General features: G+C 41.6%; 1 protein-coding gene across 1 annotated transcript in view; it reads left to right on the top strand.

The window, feature by feature from the left end:
• Positions 1–223: 223 nt before the first annotated feature.
• nlgn2b (neuroligin 2b) overlaps positions 224–19,944 on the top strand; it is a 31,135-nt gene continuing 11,414 nt past the window's right edge. The window contains exons 1-3 of the mRNA XM_070843860.1: positions 224–740; positions 8,434–8,487; positions 13,221–13,370. Of these exons, the coding sequence (XP_070699961.1) occupies positions 224–740; positions 8,434–8,487; positions 13,221–13,370 (721 nt within the window). The remainder of the gene's footprint in view (positions 741–8,433; positions 8,488–13,220; positions 13,371–19,944) is intronic.

The raw sequence follows: 19,944 nt of genomic DNA, 5'->3' as shown, positions 1-19,944 counted from the left end.
GGCTTCCTGACTGCAGCTCTGGACCCATCAGGAGTTCCACGGAGAAGGACGGATGAGACCACAGAGTCTACCTGAGAATGCTACCTGTCCCTCCGTCTCACCATGTCACCCTAGAAAAACTGTTAACCTTTCCCCTCCCACATATCCTGTTTTTGCCTTTGTTATCTCCCATAACCCACTGAGTTTGTGATCCCTCTGTGCACCCAGCTGAAGTCCTACTGATATGACTAAAAGAGTCTTTATTTTGGACATGTTGTTTTTTCCTCTCAATGCTGCCAGCCACCAAGGCTATGGTGGGAAGCGTCATTATACTTCTCAGCAGGTTGCTAATCACTGTCTGCTGTGGCTCCTGGGACTAGTGCTTCACCTTACCCTTTCCTCGTGTCAACGGGTTGACCTGAAACACCCCATAGTGTCCACAGGCTATGGAAAGATACGTGGTATCAGGAGGGAGCTCAACAATGAGATCTTGGGTCCCGTGGAACAGTACTTAGGTGTGCCGTATGCTACAGCACCTATCGGCGAGCGTCGCTTCCAGCCTCCTGAAGCTCCAGGCTCCTGGCAAGAGATTCGCAATGCCACCCATTTTGCACCAGTGTGTCCCCAGAATGTGCACGGGGTTTTACCTGAGATCATGCTGCCAGTGTGGTTCACAGACAACCTGGATGCTGCAGCCACCTATGTTCAGAACCAGAGTGAGGACTGCCTTTACCTCAACATCTATGTACCCACTGAGGATGGTGAGTGAGACAAAACTCTCATACCTGATATAGGAGAGATGAAGTTGGCCTGTTAAGCTGCTCTTTGTATTTAGAATGGGTCAGAAAAAAATGTTAGTATGAGTGAAATCCCAAGTCTGGCTCTTTGCATCAGACTGAGAGAAAAGAGTAGTTTGTGTCGCAATGTTTCCAAATGTAGGAACATCTTGTACTTTTATAATCATTTTCAAATTTCATGTTTGTGTCAGTGCTCCCGTCCTTCCTGGAATAGTGTCAGTCTGATCGGTTAGTCAGGATTATATTCAGGGGAAGAAGAGCTCTTAACGTGAGCCAAAAGACACGCAGGAGATTACCAAAGAATATATCCTCTGATAATCTCCTGGGCTTGTATTAATATCACTCTCAATTATAATTGGTTATTGCGTCTAATCGTTTTTCCAGATGTACATACTGCAGCATAGTCACACATGCAATCTTTTTCATGCAAATTCCCTGTCAAGCAATTAGATATACTTTTATTACGCAATTAATCAATTTTAACATTTTATCACATATTTGAAATTCATACGCACACATGTTCCACAATTAGCCACTCTGTGACATGCTACCTTTTACCTTGACTAAGTTTAAACCACGCATATCGTCATAATGCTAAGTGTGTTAGCTTGCTAACATGAGCGATGAGCATGAGCAGAGTAAGTGGAATGGGTTTTGAGTGACAGAATAAAGTAAATCAGTCAGTGACTCATTGACGCCATTAACACTTTGTTACTTTAACCAGTAGCAGAGGAAAATCTCTCCAACAAATTATTCACAGACACTCGTCCCTAGTATGTGTAATCATATTACTTTATTTTATGCAGTTGCTTCTGTCAAGAAAACCCCTACACTAACTACCTAGTATGACCAATGTAAACATACCTGCAACAGTTTCATTGAGTGTGTGTGGTCTGATGACACTGATAACAGAACAATGTAACAGCTCACACAGCCACTAGAGGTGGACTCCGCTGTCAGCTGCTGCTGTGGAGTCTGACCGGCAGAATGGGCAGGCTCTTAAGGCAGTCCTCCGGCCTGCAGTCCCTCACTCATAGCTTTTAAGCAACTCAGATGTTTAGTTGACAGTTTTCCTATTGAATCTAATGCAGCGATTAATCTAATTTTGTTAACACTGTTAACAAAATTGCATTGTCACACAACACTTCACAGATTACAGACAAATAGAACCCATATTTCATATCTACCACCCACATGACTACTGTTGCCTCTCGCCACAAGAGAGAAGCACACAAATTGCACAACAGGGAGACAGGCAGAAATGAGTTGCAGCGATGCAGAGTAGCACATAGCATAGCTTTTTAACTTAACCTAAGATGGTAGTTTCAGCAACTGACTCAGGTCCAGCCATAGACTGTAAATAAGAAGTGACGGTAGCCACCGTGATGCCACTCATTGGTTTGTGGAGACTGTAATTTTGGAGTCTGGGCTTTAGCATAAAAATTGCCATCTCGGTTTAACGGCTGTCACCATCTTGATTGTGGTGCCAGAGGTGACACATGAGTTTTTTGCCTCTGATTGGCTGGGCTACCTTTGATTGGTTAGTTACTAGGTAGTCCTACCCTAAAGCAAAGCCTGCTTTATCATCTTTTTCAAAATGGGACCATAATTTACTAAATGATTGTCATGCTGTATTGAAGAAGACTTGAAACTAGCACCTAAGACTAATAACTCATTAGGAAGTGTTTGCTGTATTAATAAATCAAGAGAGAAGTCTGGCCACTTTCTCATAGAGTTAAATACAACCAGACTTCGATTTTTGAAGAAACAGTAGAAATAGAAAGAATGCAGGTTTAAAAGCATTTCTGCTTGGGCTTAACTTTTCAGACCCAAAAGCTACGTCCACTTCTTTAATACAGTCTATGGCTCCACCTTTTTGCCCTTTTTTGGATTAGCTGGGAGTTTGGAGGAGTTGGTCACTGCCACGTAACCATGTTTTACACAGTCTACGGTGTGAACACAGCATTACTTCTCAAGCTCGTGGTACATGGATGCTGAGGTTACTGTTGGTAGACTAAGAAAAAAATCTTGATTAGGTGAAAATATAGCAAATACAAAGTTTGGGCCTCCAGGGGTGAAATTAGTCAAAAACTGAAGATTACTATAAGGCAAAACCTCCACCTCTTCATGGGCTATCTGAGTGTACGTCTTGCATTAATGATCTAGTAGGGAGCGTTTGAGAAAGCAGATGTGCAGGTAAAAGAACACAGGATCAAAGTGTAACTATGGAGGCAAAGCAGATGCTACTGATGATAGTAAGCACGGCTAATGAAAAAATGTTAAAAAGTCAATGATTAATGGGCTCACCTGAGAGTTGCCTGAGAGTACTCAAGAAAACACATGTTTATGCATCGCTGCTGCTCATATATGAAGTTACTGATGTGTCTCAACACTAAAGGTGAAACTATTCCCTACTTGGCTAGATTGTGTCAGTGTTGAAGATGATATGTTTTACTGATGAATGCTCCATGGCCCAACATAAGTATCGATTAAAGACAGATAAATTGCTAGTGGAAAGCATCAAGTATTATGGTAGAATAAAGTGAGACCGGACCGCTATAGACACTGAAACAAGAGATGAGAAACAGGGATTGAAACAGGACAACTCTACTCTTGCTATATATATATGAAAAGTGTCCATACATGGGTAGAACAAGAGCTCTGCGGTCACAGTATGTATGTGGTATTGTATGTGTCACATACTCACAGAGAGGATGATGTAGAGTCTCCTGTGTTATTCCCAAGGGGGGAGGTGTGCAAATGAGTGAGACTGATTTTACATGTAGCCCTGTCTGCTTGTCAGAATCTGTCACTTATTGTCAGGGGTCACTGCTTACACAAGGCTGATGCCGTCCCCAAGGATATGTTTTGCCTTGTGTGAGAGAGAGAGAAATAGAGACTGAAGGAGAGTGAAGTGCCCCTGAATTCAGACACACAACGTTTTGCACGTCACTGCTGTCAGAGTTCTGCAAATACTTTACATGGCGTTAGACTTTTAATTATGTCAAAAGTAACAGCTTTAAAGCCTCTGAAAACTTGCTTTCAAAGTACTTTGCTATGATGTTTAATTTTTATGACTAAATTAACAACATTCATGAAGAAAACGACTTAGGCATTGTTTACTAAGAGAGGCACACTCAGAAAGCCAGCTAGTCTGCCTTATCAGGACTTTGTGAGTGTGGTTTGATTGGCTATGATTGGCGGTGTTCATTTATTCATTTCTAAACATATTCTAACCAGAGAGATGCAACAGCAAAGTCACAACAGATATTAAACCACAAAGCAATCCTCTTGCTGGAGATGCATCCAAGTCATTTTCCTCAAATGTCTTGAAGAGTCTGCACACCGCTCGTCCTCATGGCATAAAAACATGCCAAGATGTATCCGGTCTCCCACCTGTCTTCAAATTATCTGCCTTCAGCTCAGCATCAATGTGTTTAGCCACACTGGCAAGACTGAATATATCTTAACAACTGGTTCCCAGAGGGTAAAACCTTATCATCACCACTTTTTAGTGAAATTGTGGCTAGATTGATAGTCATGGTTCCCAGATGATGTATCCTGTTGACGTTGATGATCCCCTGATGTTTCCTCTTGTGCCACCATGAGGTTTGTTACCTATTGGAATGAATTGCAGTTACTTTGGTTGTCTGTAGCTTTCAATTCAGTTCTATCATCTGGTTAAAATCTTGATATGTCCAGTATTTTATGGCCAAATGCCTGTAAAACTAATGTTATTCCCGTCATTTTTACTGTGTGTTTATTACTAAATAGTAATTGTCAGTACACTAAACTAAACTAACTGGTTAATATGGTAAACAATGTACCTGCTGAGGGTTAGCTTGCTTGTACCATTAAGTCAGTAATGTTTAAGTGGAGGATGTCGATGTGTATCATGCTGTGTTTGGCAGCGGGCAACTGCATGGACCCCTCATGGAGGATGTAGGTGGGCCAAATTGAATTGGCAGCACAGAATCATACGCAGCCAGGATCAAAATGTTTTGGTGTCAAATCTGGCTTGCACACATTTAATCTCCAGAGTTCATTATGCATTGTCCTCCCATTCAACTTTAAGTCGTGCCCCTATCTGATATGTCAGTTTCAGACCTAGAAATGCTCTCAATGACCATGTTCTCTGTGTTATTTTTTGAACAAAAGAAAATTCACAGCTCTTTTCTCTCTGCATCTGTTCACCCCTCTTGCTCTCTCCTCCCTGAAATCATCCCTGCCTCTTCTCCACTCCTCTCTCCTCCATCTTTATGCAGATGGTGGTAGAAGGGGTCACTGTTCTGAATGCAAATGAGCTTCGTGCCCTTCCCCACCAGGCGACTATGTAGCCTGCTACTTATTCAACTCAAATGAAATTCAAATAACTTCTTAGACTAATGTAAATAACACAAATGTTCTTGTGGATTGAACAGGATTTTTACTCTCTCCCTATATCTCTCTCTTGCTGCCTGCCTCCTTTTACACTGTTCCACCCTAACTCTCCCGTATGGCCAGGCTTCTAGGCTAGAGCCTGCTCACTGCATTCCTATTTCCTCAAGACACTCCTCAGCCAAGGGCCTAAGATCCTTCATTTTTATTGCCGCTAGAGCAGCCATTTACCGTGCTCTTTATTAAAAACCATATTTCACGAAGCAGGACAGTGGAGGCAAGGATGGAGCTGGAGACTTGGAGCACAGTAGAGGAGATGGAGAGCAGAAGGATGGGACTGCATGTGCTGGAAGCTGCTGCCTGGATGCAGGGGGGATGAACCAAAGCTGTGTCTGACACCTTGTCAAGCAGACAGGCCACCACAGACATGACATACTGCAGCTTCATCCCGTTTACTGCACTGAGGAAATGGAGAGGGACGGGAGACAGCTTGCGCTCTGGCCACTAGCTCACTGAACCGAACAGAAACACTGTTGACTGAGAGATGGAGCTGCATTAGGTCAAACAGTACTGGGACAACCCTAGCTAATGCTCCTGCGTAGGCCAATGCATTTCAGTGATCAGTGGTACTTTACATCGTGTGACCGGCAAGCTTCTGATGCGAAAGATGTTTTTGACCCTCTGGCTACATCCTACTTTTCCTTAAAATTCTGAAGTTTGTTGTCGAGTGAAGGCCTAGATACTGTCATGAGCATTAATTTTAATAAGAAATCTTTATTTGATATCCTGGGCTTGTGCTTATTATCTTTCCTTTATTTATTATTCATATATAGCGGATAAACAACCACATATGATCTCAGCCACATTAGGATGTAACAGTGCTGTCTGTTTCTATGGAGGAATGTCAGCAGTAAGATGCACCAACCTATAATATTCCAAAAAATACTGACGTGATGAATCCATTAGTCAATCAGTGGAAATACAGATAAGCCATTTTTCAAGCCCAAATCTCAGATGTGAATCTTTGCAGTTTTCTTAGTTTTACATGATTCTAAATTGAATGTTGTTTTTTAGCCATGTCAGCAGTGTGGGTTTTGGGATGGCAGTATTGGCCTGTTGATTGGTCGGTACCACTCCAGACATAAATATTTTAACTATCAAATGGGTCCATTGTCTCCAGAGGATTAAACAGTTTGATGATCCTCTGACCTTTTCTGTATTCTGACCAGCAATAAGTTTTTACCATTTCATCATCTGCCAGATCATTCATGGTCCCCAGAGGATGAATCTTGATGATTTCAGTGAACCCTGAGTTGTCATTTAGTGCCACCATAAGGCTGGCGTTTATGGTTTTTAATAAAACCAATTGGGTGGAATACAATGAAATTTGGTTCAGACATTCATCATCCCCTCAGGATGATTTCCAATAACTTTGGTTGTCCCCTGATATTCAGTGCAATCGTAGGTCAAGTCTTTAATCAACCAATCAACCAATTAACCAATGCTTCTACTTTAACTAATGTTAGCATACTCATTTTCTCCGTTTCGTTTTTTAATACTAGGAGACACAACATCTGTGTGGGTTTGGTCCTGATCAAAGTTTCAGGGTGAAGTCTAATGGTCCATTACAAAGTGCAACTGTTTGAGCAGAGCTTATCGCCACGTATAGGTTAGCTCTTTATTAGGCATTAGAAAATGAATGAAATCAGAGCAGTCTCCATTAAGCAGCGAGGTGTGGTTTTAAAGTGGTGCTAAGTAGTGGGGAAGTGCTGACGAGACGGAGGACTAATGTGCCTTTTTATCCATTGCCGGTCTGTCTACCTGTTTGCTCTATAGCTCCGGACCAGCTACTGTACCAATCTCCCTCAGTGGCAGGAAGTGCTCTCCGGAGCAGGCGTCTGCTCTGAGAATGCAGCAAATCAATTCAGCATTGATCCTTTTCCATTTAGACGCAAGATAAACATTTTATATCAGGAAACCATATTCATATACATGGGTGGGTGAAAATGCAGCATTATAATGGTGGAGTGCAGTGATGCCCTCTCTCCTCCGTCAGTAGACGCAAAGCACTGTGAAAAGGCTATATGGCGTCACTTCACTGTGAGGTTTCCAACAGAATGGTAGAAAGAGACAAGTCAGCAGCACACTGGCAGAGTGATAAACCCCATAGCAACCCAATGTAGAGTATTCTTTAAAATGAGAGACGGTAACGCCTCCCCACCGGAGAGCTGCTGGGTGGGTACAAGGAGGACAGCAACAAATGATAAGGACACTGTTAACATGCTTTGTGTATCGTGTGGACGTTTAATGTGTGAACGTGAGTGTGTTTTAATTGCTCGCTCTAACACGTGCACATGTAGACGGCGACTGAGACACAAAACACAGCAGTAATTGTGGGCTGATGGAAAACTCTACTGACAGAAACCAAGAAAAAAAACAAATTAATGGGATCCTTATCAGTTAAGACTTACAGAGGTTGACGCGTCAGGGCGTTGGTTGGCTACTGTGATAAATGCTTGTTATTGGCTGTGCCCTACGGAGCATTTAACTGCCGTTACCATTAAAGCTTAATGTGGGGCTCCTCTTTGACCTTGGTGAGGGGAATCCTGTCACAAGCCTTTGCAGGCGGTGTAAATATCAAAAACAGCTCCCTCTTTGCTAATTTTGTAGGAACGACTCACATTTCAGGCTCTACAGCAGCATTTCTCTGTGCTCAATGTGCGTACGTGGTCACATGTATTCAGAACGAGTATGTGTGCCTGCCCGTGTGTGTGTGTGTGTGTCTTCGGTGTAATGTTTTGACAGTTAGTCTCTCTGGATCGTGCACAGACTTTTGCCTTAGGACTGCAACACTGTCCTGAGCTGGAACAGGATACAGAGTACCTTGGCATTCCTTTGCTTTTTCTGACCAAAAAGAGTGATGGCTTGATTCTGCTTATTGATTTTTCTTTACATAGCAGCAGTGTGTCAGGACTGATTGGGAGAGGGGTTGAGGAGAAGAGGCCCCTGGGGTCATTTACTAGGCAGTCCGTGACCAGATCCTAAGCAGTTAAAACAAATGAGTTTGGGGTTATCTTTTCAGGAAACAGCGTGTAATCCTTGTAAACATTTTGTCTTCTGCTGTACACAGTCACTGAAACGTAACAGAGCAGAACATCTCATCCAAGTCTATATTTCTCTTTTAATCGTCTCTTGTTTTGCTGTTCTGTTTTTCTGCAAATGCAGCCTTTTTTGAATCGTGTCTTTTGTCTCTCTTTCCCCCTCTTTTTCTCAACCTTAGGTCCACTCACAAAAAAACATGATGAGTCTACGATGAACAGACCAAGGGATGAAGGTATTTTATTTGCATGTTTTTTTTTTCTCTCCTCGTGCCCCATTTTTCAAACTCTGTGGGGATTGTTGTGTTTGTATCTGAGTTAATAATCACCTTAGACTCATCAATCTATGTGCGCGCTACATTGTTAACAGCTTTTATTAGCACATAAATCTGTCATGCCTTCTCACTGGCACGCTTTTAGTTCAAAGGCACAAGGAGCTCTATACAAAATAGTTGTTCTGCACTCCTCCTCGTCACAAACGGCTTTGGGTACTTGGAGCTCATTTACTTTCCTTTCTTGGTTGCTATGTGGTTGATCAACCACACGCTGATGTTCTGACTATCCTGTGAGATGCATCGCTGAAAATCAATATGCAGTCTTTTCTCGCTTGCGCTTTTATTCTTGTGCTAAAGTCCTTATGAAAATGCTCTGCTAAATTATTGTCCTCCGTAATGTTACTGGACTGTCTCCAGTGCATCATTTTTTTAAAGCAGGAAAAAACTGAAGATTTCTGCATATTTCATTTTCAAGTTCACTGCAGTCAAATGGAGATGCTCTTATTACTCTTTACTGATGCAGCCAAAATCTGTGCAGCGTGTGCATCTGTGTCTCTACACGGGCCCCGTCATACTGTATATTACATAGCATTATGCACACATAGAGTGCATTACAATCTCATCTGTGCATGTGCGTCTACTCAGGCACAGTGCATGTACAAATCTACGCCTGAGTGCATGTGCTCTAATTTGTGCCAATGTGTGTGGTGTTTTTTTTTTGTTTTTTTTCAGGCTCTGTGCTATTTGGGTATTGAATTCTCTCTCCCTTGCATCTCTAATTGCTATGGTTTAAAAAGAGACAGATGTAGCTAATCCAATTGTGTGGTTTCTTAACGGTGAAAACAGAAGGAAGGATTCATGCAGGATTGCCTAGGAGAGGAGCAGAATGATAGAATAGAGATGAAAGAAAAGGAAAAGCTGAACACTGCGAGAGCACAGGGGAGGGCAACGAGGGGGAGAGAAGGGAAAAAATAGTCATAATGAAGACAAGTGCATGATGAAATGACATTTATAGAGCTTTGAAAGTGAGAGAGATGTGGAGAAAGAGAGATTGAGAGGGTGGATGAGTAGGAGACTGGAAGAGCTTGACATTTATGCCGACATCTGACGGATCTTGACAGGATTGGGAGGGCTCGGGGTAGGGCTTGAGTTCCTCACGTAATTGCTCAGGTACGGATTGGACACAGGTTTCCAAACGTTGTCGGAAAAAATACTATTATTAGCATCTTGTTTTTGCGAGAAACTGCATTGCTTGGGCGGGGGTTTGGGTGCAAACAATTTCAAGTGCTGAGTCAGGTTAAAAGTTTTACGCCCCAAATCAATTGAGATTTCCATAAGAGAATGAATGAGAGTGGACCAGAATAATGGAAAAGTAGAAAGTAGGCAGTTTTCTGTTGGGTGGTATCATGGCATCACATTGAGAAGAACTGTAAGGTGGGGGTGGATATTGAGGAGGATAGTATCAGGTTAGGTTGAAAAGAGAAGAGTGAATAATGTGCCAGTGTTTTGGAAGCAGGCAGAAGAGACAGTGAGCTCCTTGTTGGCCATATAGGCTTTGGATTTGGGCTGAGTGAAACACGCTCACCCTGCGACCCTGCACCTCTAATCACCCCTCTGTCTGTGCCGAGGTCCTTCCCTTCCATTTCCCTCACTTCAACACACATCCAACTCTGTGTCCATCTTTTTTTCCCCCATTTTTCTTTTCTTTTTTTTTTTTTTTTTTATCATAGTTTGATGCACAACAGTGATCCTCACATCAAATGGTGTGATATCTTCTTTTACTTGCCTCGCCACACCAATGCTTGCATTGTCCGCCACAGAAATGCGAATACCATGTGTCCAGTATTTAATAAATTAATTAGACAAGTGCTCTTTTAAAGCATAGCTGATGAAAGTTCAAGCCCCGAAAATGTTGTCAGAAGTGCGTACAAGTGATGAGAGAAGTGTTCTTTTACACCACTTTCCTATGCACCTTTCATTAAGGCATTGTAGGTATGCATGAGCTTTTTATCTTTTATTCCAAAATGAATGGATTTTTATTTCCATTTAGGTTTTTTTTTTTGGCTTACTCCTAGCTTTTATTGGGCTTAGCAAATATTTAAGTTATATCTTCTAATTTCTCTGAGATTTCAGCAGCTCTGAATTATTCAAAAAAAATCTTTTCACTCTCACTGTTAAAAAAAAACCTGAAAGTTAAACAAAAAGAGTCTTTTGGAGTCAAAGATCACAGTTTGAGTTGAGCTTTATAGTTATGCTCTTCATACACTAATGACCTTTATGCCATGTAACACTATATTATTACTTTGTGAACTTTGTGTATTCTCAGAGGTTAAATGCCACTTAAATGCACTGGCGCACTAACTGTCACAGTTAAAATTGCAAGCTGCTTGAATTTTACTGTCCAGTTAAGTAAAAGATATCCATTTAACCATTATGTGTCAGTCTTTTAGAAAGACTGATGTAAGAAAGCTTCAATGGGAAGCTGCTTGGGGAGCAAAGGCTCGCTTGAAAAGGCACAACCCCTGATCCAGATGTAGACAAAAGCGTCTCCCCATCATCTTTTAGAAAGTCTCATGTCACTACTTTATTTAAATCACACTTTACTCACATTGCAGTTGATACAAAAGGTTTCCTAGCACACAGAGTTGAAAACAAAAACTACTAAACATATTGACAGGACACTAAAACAGCTGTTAAATTTAAGAGGGAACTCCACCACTTATGCACATTAAAGTCTATTTCCAGGTGTCGGGAAGTAAAACCACAATAATGGTTGTATGAAGCCTTTTTCAGCTTCAGAAGGAGCTGCGTGAAATCCGTGGCTCGTGGCTAGGTTAGCCGCTATTTGTGTAACGCACCTGAATCTCCAACCCAGCTATTTGCACTCAAGTTGTATTGTGGGTAATGTAGGAGGCAGGTTTTGACTAGGAAAAAGAACGTGTGGAATAAAACAGATGATATATGTGGTTCTGCTGCATTGATTTTTTTGATACTGTTTCTTCTACCGTCCTTCGTGAGTGCAATGCTGAATCAGTGGTTTTGATGTTTTATCGGTAAGTTTGCATCAAATCTGTTTAGATCAGTAATCTATGTAAACCTAGCAGCAAGACATGAATCTAAAAGTGGCTTTAAAGTAGCAGCTACACGCCATTGCCCAAGTTCTTTTTCTCACAGGATTTAATTTGTGGTATGAGTGTGACTGAGTGCAGCTGGTGACGGCCTGCTGATATGTCACTCCTCTATACTGTCCTCGTACTGCTGGGATAATTGAACTTGTTTACATATCCTCTGGGAAATCAGCCGAGGTACAGAATTCACCAGAGAAGAGAAGAAAAAGAGCAGTGCGTCGGCCTGTACGACAGAATTTTATATTTTTAGCCAGTGTGCTTCTGTCATTCGTATGTGTGAAGCCATATGTGCCACTTTTCTGTGCCCGCTTGTGTGTATGCGTGTGTGTATGTGTGCACGACTGTGAGTGACGCACCCAAGTGCATGTGTAACCTGAGATTCAGGTGGTGATGCAGGCGGGTGTGCAAATACGTGAGTAGAATTTGTTACCAAGGCAACAGGCATTCAGTGAGTCGGTGCAATGGAATGGCTGGTGCAGTTCTATTAGCGAGAAGCAGTTTCCATAGCGACTCAACATCGCAGCTGCCTATGCAAGAGTTTGTGTGTGTGTGTGTGTGTGTGTGTGTATGAATACGGTGTGAATCCTGTGTGAATTTGAGTGTTCATTAGCGTACCTCGCTATGTATGACTTGCTTTGTAACATTTGATATTTTTTCATCCTTGCAATCATGTTTTTTTTGGTTTGAATCTCCCATCCATGTCTCTACCTCCATCAGTTCTCTCACCCTGCCCTAATTTCATCTCCTTCCCCTCACTGTCTTTCCCCCCTTTATCTCTCTCTCTCTCTCTCTCTCCTCCTATCTCTCAGGCTCCCCCATCTCTGAGTGCTGAAGCTCATCAGGGTAAACAGATGCTGTGGCTGTTATTTATGTTTCCACTTGGTCTGGCTTTCATACAAATTATCCACAGGCCCTGCACAGTGCAGACGCTCAGCCTAAATGGGCTACACTGGCAGCTCTCTCAGCCTTATCCACGCTCAGACACTCAGACCGTACCACAGACGCTGCGATAGGGGGGTTTCATGCGGGTCGGGGGATGGGGAGGCTGAGGGTCGGGGGGGGGGGTATGCACACAGGCCGATAGAGTGAACCATAGCAACACACTGATGGGCACCAATAACAGAGAGGGCATCAGAACTGGCTGCACCATTTGCTCCACACATAGAGGGGTATAACAGTTTAGGAAGGTACCATCACAGCACAGGACAGGGGAAACAACGTCACAGAATAAAATATAGAGGATAAGCCCAGTGGGACAGACATGAAATACTTGCTGCCAACTTAAAGGCCATCTACTGAAAATGCTTTATACTTACAATCTTCATCTTCTTTTTTCTGGTGAATCTGTGGCTGTAGGAGGTTAGAAAAAGCTGCATATGATTCTTTTTACTTAAAAGGCTGCTGCAGTTATACTAATCTAGAGCTTTGGGTTTAAACTGGGTAGACTACCTGTTGCCTCTGGACACTTATGCTCAATAGGAACTCTTAAGAAGTGTAAGTGTGTGGTAAAGGGGGCTGCGATAGAATGAATGAAGATGAAAATAACGTTTATCTGTGTTTGTGCAGATATTCGGGATCGTCGCAAGAAGCCAGTGATGCTGTTCATCCACGGAGGCTCCTACATGGAGGGCTCAGGGAACATGTTTGATGCCAGCGTCCTTGCTGCCTATGGAAATGTCATTGTGGTCACCATGAACTATCGGCTCGGTGTGCTTGGTAAGTTTGGCGTGCCGCATCCTGCCGGCATTCTCAGACACCGCTGCATCTGACATCAATGTTTATAGACTTTGTTTGACAGGTGTCACCTTGACCAGTCCAGAGCTGATGCCTGTCAAAATACGTGTTTTAGAAATGGTGCAATGCACATACAAAGACAGCTGTATGAAAACCAGCCATTTATAAGGCTTTATGGGTTACACCTCATGAATCACCACTGAACACAATACCAATGAGCAGGCTCCAAATAGGCATTATGTCGTCTTACTCTAACCTAACAGCACAAGGCATATGAATGTTAGTATTAGCCTGTAATGGCATATACTGTAAAGATGCTGATTGTGTCTTTGACAGAAAGCAGCTACTCAGCTCAAATTATTTCAGCAGTATTGACAGGCGAGAGCAACATGCAAAAAAGAGAGGGCGAGGTATAAATGGTGAGTATCTCAGGGGAGCTGCTGTACGTAAGACAATGTCCCATTAAAGCAAAGAAAAATCCAAACTAAAGCAGATAATATATTGCTTTCCCAGTGTTTTTATTCATTATGTCATTTTTTCCAGTATATTTTTTGCGTTTATGTTTTGGCTGATGCTGAAACACACTTTGAAATAATGTGTAAATAATAGTGTATTTGAACGTCTATAAGGCATGCTGTATATTTGAAATATTTAAGTCACAAAGCGTAATTGTTGTATTGTACTTGGAATCACTCACTGTGAAAATGCTCAGTGTACATTCGGCAATAGGTTTGAGAAAGTGCACTTTGATTGATTTTACCTGCTGCTTGAGGCAGATGTTACTCTCACAAATTAAAACTAAAATCGAGCTGTGATGGTTCCTCTAAGTTTCATGAATATGTTTCTCATCAATCTTCAATGCTATTCTGTCATCGTTTGTGTTTTAGAGCTAATATAGCCTGTATATGCATGGGCCAAACAGCATGCATCATGAATAAGGTGAAAAGCTGAGGAAACTAAAAACAGTAAACAGATTAATGTGGTATGTAAGAAGAGGGAAAGGAGGACAATGGCGACAGAACGTTTAATTTTCTTATTTTCTCATTTTAACATTAAACGTCACTTAACAGAGAGCATCAGGGGTCATGATAAAAGTGTAACAAAAGAACAAGAGCAATAAAAACTTCAGTGAAACGTGTTGTTTTCAGTTCCTCCTGCAGGTTCTTGAGCTTCTTAAGATCTGTGATCATTTCTAATAGCATCTTAGGTTGCCTGCAATGCATTGGGGATACACCTCTTGACATTACGAAGGAAATGTATCTTACGGCAATGTTAGCCTTAAAAAAAATCAATATATATAAAAAATAAAAATATAGATATAATTTTCTTTGCAAAAAGGAAGATAACTACAATTATACAGAAAACACTGTAGACCAGGATCAATAAATAGTTTGATAAGAGACTGTACACTGATTTTGTTTTAGCCCAAAAGAGTACATTTAGTGTTCAGTTACTCTTTAAGGTGCTTCTGGGAAAAAGGGGTCCTGGCCTATGCTGGCGGCTCTTTAAGACTTGACCCAGCTGAACCTGACTGGCACTTCGAAATTTAAGACCTGAATCCAAGACAACACTCAAAGCCATATATTTGTTTTACTTCATGCATTGCTGACCGTTAGCTCACAAGGCTAACGCAGTGCAGTGGCTACCCTGTCTCTCTTTCATTCTCCCCTCAGGGCATCTGCTGTAGTAACACATACAGTTACAGGCTTGGACACAGATGCTTGGCACAGTCAGAAAGGAAACATTACATTACGTTTGAAAATAACCAAACACAAACTGAAGTCCTGAGTCCTGACAAAGTATCAGGGTTTATCAGGGTAGCAGAAGTGTAATGCACACCAGATAACACACACTGTCCTACATCAAGCTACATTACAGCTCTGGGACTTGGAAACGTGATGTACAATACCAGCCTTTGTACGAGCAGTTTTAAAGTGTGTGTGAAATAACTGACAATGAGCTGTGGTTATCACTTCTGCTACCAAAGTTGCTCAGACTTGGCCACTTATTGCTGTGTCTGTTATTTCTGTGCAGCAGTGATTTCCTAATAAAGCACATACAGTTGTATTTACTGTGTTCACTTAGCCTGAAAATTACATTTTTGGGATTAATAAATTGTTGTATTAATATGCACTCCTGCAGAAAAAGCAGCCAGGATCTGACTTCACCTACCACTTGGTGGCTTTGGTGCACGTTCAGCCATTGAAAACAGAATTGAAATGTGTCTGTTGCTTTCAGTGTATTTTTGGATTAAGGGGTATTCTATTTGTCCATTCTGTTGGAGCTTTGCAGTGCTTGCTTGGCCGCTGAGTGTGGGCTGAGCTGTGTGTGTATGGGTGTGTGTGTGTGTGTGTGTGTGTGTATACCCAGCCCTTGTGCTGCTGGATATCAGTGGAGTCAAGTATTTACATTCTCCATCATATTTTGGAGGTGTTTGCACACAAACTATCTGTGACTGTCACTGCGGTTGCCAGGGTGGGTAATCAGATCTTGTTTATTGCATCACGCCTGTTTCAACATATCAGAATAATGATAAACAGAGAAATGGGAGTAGTTTAGGACGCCGTCCAAGAGTTGCAGCGAGTATTAACAGAGGGTAACATGATCCAGACTGTTATTGACAATGCCAAAGGAGAAGCACAGGGACAAGGACACACCGAGGACCTGGACCTGCAGCTTTATTCAGCTCCATTTCAGCTTGTTGTGTGGTCTTCTTCACAGCTGCCAGGCAAATTGTGACCGCTAAGAAGCCGAGCATGACATTCGCCGCCAAATTTTAAATCAGGTGTTGTTGAATATAATGTTGAATTACACGCAGATCGAAACGCTTTTCAGCTGTATCTGTATCTGTTTGCCTGCTTTACACACATCTCAACCTTAAACCGTAAACTGGCCGATTTACATTAACGCTGTTGCTGTGATTCGTGCTGGAGATGTTTGAAGTGCACTCATGCGATGCACAGTCTGTTTAATACACCGAACCTCCACACACACACACACACACACACACACAATCATCAAAATACCTACAGAATACATACACATAGAAGTGGGGAGCGATCCTGCTGAGTGATTATGAGGGATGACGCAGTGTCCTCGATTCCTTGAACATTGTTGAAAATTTCGGCATGTGGGCGAATGTGTGCTCGCTCTCTCTCTCTCTCTCTCTCTCTCTCTCCCTCTCTCTCTCTCACTCTCACTCTCTCACTCTCTCTCTAAGATATGCTTTAAATGGGTTACTGTACTAAGGCGATTATCCTTGTGTGTGTTTGTATGTTTGTGTAGCATAAGCATGCACGTTTCAGCACACAGATCTCCCCTTGTGCACGTGACAGTGTGTAAGTGTATGTGTGTGCCACTTGGTTGCGTGCCGTGCGTAAAATGAATAATGCACCATCCATCTGAATTTTTAATAGCACTCCTCTCTGACACTGAACTCGAGTCAAAGTAAGAAACACTAACACACCGTATTTTAATAGTTTTACGTTCTAATCTTTTTGTATTATCCAGTACTTAACACACACTGGAGCTTACACATGCCAACCTCATTTCATACAATGCCTGCGCCTTTAAGAGAGTAATAGGGAGCGAGGAATAAGGGAAGAAGAGAGAGCAGGGAATAGAGACAGATGAGCGAGGGAGAATCATAGAGAGACAGTGAGGGAAAAGGAAACAGAAGGGGGGAGATGGGAACAGTCTAAAAATAAACCGTCAGAAATGCTTTTTTAAATCTGCAGTGATGCAAAGTATTCATTCAAATAAATGCTCCTGCAGTGTGACCACAGCACCCTTGCATATGGTTTAATGCCATAAGCTTTCACTCTGGTGCGACTCATACACATGTAATTTTCCAGCAAATTACATAGTATCTGGACTTTTCTTATTAATTTATGATGCACCCTGTCGTTGTGGAGTAAAATGGGTGAGTGAGAAGAAAATGTCTGCTGCACACAGCCTGGTTCAGAGGTTCGGTGACAGTTGAGATTCCAGATTGCTGTTCGGCTCACCTTCTCCTACCTTCCTCCTGCTCCAGGCCCAGAGAGCCTTCTGATTTGTGTTGCATAGCCATCTGTTCAGACTAATTAACTAATTAACTAATTAATGAACTCTGGGGAAAGGCCCACCATCGTGGGCTCTGAGAGGGAGAACATTTTTCACCTCAGGAAGAGAGATGAAACGCTTCTTCTGGAAACGTTTCTCTGCACTTTCTACCCAATTTCATCTTTTCACTTTTACTTTACTCTACTAAGAGCGCGCTATTAGTATTTAAGTATTAGTCTAAGTATTCGTGTTTATTAGCAAATCAACTACCACCATTGCCACACTTTGAGTAAATACAAGATTTTAAGTTTTGCAAAATTCATTGTTTCATTATGTAAAGTTTGTGCTTAAATGTTTAAGTGGACCTCAGTCTCTCTGCAATTACATCCTGAGATTGCAGAGCTGTTAGGTTAATTCTACAACAAAATTATGAATAATGAATGATTGATTAAATATGTGCTTTACTGTATCATGCTGTGCTCAGTGTACCTGCTTTTTACATTGCTGTTTTAATCTATTTTCATAAAAAACCCTTCCAGGGACAGGTGCTGCAAATTAGCATCTGTTATAATTAACACTATAATATATGATTGGATTAGTGATCTATTCATTAGATGTTTTGACCATTTTCAGGATGTGCATCAAGCTGTAAGCATCACATGTTATCACCTTGTGAAGTTGAGATGCTCGTATTTGTAGCAGTACATCCAACAGACACTGAGCAACAGTAACATTCATCTGGAAGCACCAAGCATGATAGCATTCACAACACTGTGCATCGTTTAAAGCTGGTAAGGCTAACCTGTTAGCAGGAAGTTGTTTATTTACATGTCCACATGCTGTACGTGTTTTGGTCTCCACCAACCCCTGAAGGAAAAATCTGGCTCTGTAGCTCCTAAATGCTTCAGTATGTTCACCAGCTAGTTTGTTTGTCTGCCATTTTTGCACTGGAGAGGAAAGATAGAAGGAATTTATCAGACCGTTTTCCATTGAAAACACCTGCCTGCTGCAGCTGGACACAAGCTTGATGAGAGCAGTGAGACAGAACCAAAACAAGCTGCAAGCTGTAAAACCAAAACAGTGAGCTGAAAGATGCTAAATGGCTGCAGAGTTGGGTGATATGTCCCTTGATCCATTGTTAATGTAAAAATATTGATTAGAGCATCTAAGGTTGATGCCTTGATTAACTGTTAAGGTGTTTGTTTGATTTTTACAAGAAAACTTGAGTTGTTTAAGCTGATGACTAGACTACAGTATTATTTAAAATAAGTAGAGATCATGTAATATCTCAGGCGATCAGATATCCCACTTATAATACCAAATAATGGTTTTGATGAAGTCTTGCTTCCTATGAATCAACACTGATTTATCCAAAACTAATGTGCTCATGCAGCCTACCCTCTTGGTGATGCCCTAGTAAATACTGTTTTGTATGTTAATGAATATTATTTTACAGGCCCATGCACATGAAAACATTTTTAACACAAGCCAAACAGTATCAGAGCTTCCACAACTATAACTTAAATTAGTGAGCCTTGGGCATCAGTTCAAATACTGTTTCCCGCTGTTCTCAGAAACATCCCTTTAAATATGCTGCCTTCTCACAACTCAGCTGTCCCTAAATACAAATGAAACACACCTCCCACTCCCTGCACAGAGCCATAATCTTCCCACTCTGCGAGCAATCGTTAACACTTCTCTCCCTGAGTTTTGCCTACAGTGCGCAGATTATGATGACAGCACAGAAAAACATAATCATTTTGATTGCGTGTCATTTTGATTGTGACTCAGTTCACGTGCAAACCACGATTTTGCATCTACAAATTAAATTTAAACATTACAAATAATGTATTGCTTTTGCAGAGACTGCTGCAATATGCTTAATTCGCTTATCTGCTATCTGGGACTTGTGGCAAGTGCGATGATATAGACTGTGATGAGGGAGTGTGACGGTAAACTCGTGTGTGTTGGAGCCTTCAGATTCTTGAAGAATAAACATGACGCCAAGAACAGCTGCCTCCATCGTATAGGCAAAGTTCACATTGAACCTTAATGACTTATTGATATATTGACCGAAACTGACACCAATCTGCCTCCTCGGCTGGCAGCCAGTTGCACAGCTGGACCAATCAAATACAAGGAAGAAAGCTAATGCAGCGAGTCCTACTTGATGCTCAACATCTTACACACCATAAAAAGTGTCAAAGTCAAATTTAAAATGGCAAGGTCTCCACGGAACCTAAAATATTAACTGTACGTGTGTCCATCATGAATAAATGTTCATAAATCACAGGAAAAGCTTCTTATAGCTCCAGAACTTGCCTGAGCATCATCACAATTTTAAGATTTCATCAATGTCAAAGTAATCCAGGGATAGTTTTCTGTACATCCATGGCTACTTTGCAAAAAGGGATTGTGTGTAGCTAATTCGGCATACCTTTAATGCTGGCAATTTGCCAGAATGTAGTAGCTCACACAAATGCCACCACTTAACCAAGCTATATACTAGAAAATC

The sequence above is a fragment of the Pempheris klunzingeri genome, chromosome 14, assembly GCF_042242105.1.
Source record: "Pempheris klunzingeri isolate RE-2024b chromosome 14, fPemKlu1.hap1, whole genome shotgun sequence".
Classification (NCBI taxonomy): Eukaryota; Metazoa; Chordata; class Actinopteri; order Acropomatiformes; family Pempheridae; genus Pempheris; species Pempheris klunzingeri.
Note: the sequence above shows the minus strand (reverse complement) of the source record. Positions and strands in the feature narration are given on the sequence as shown.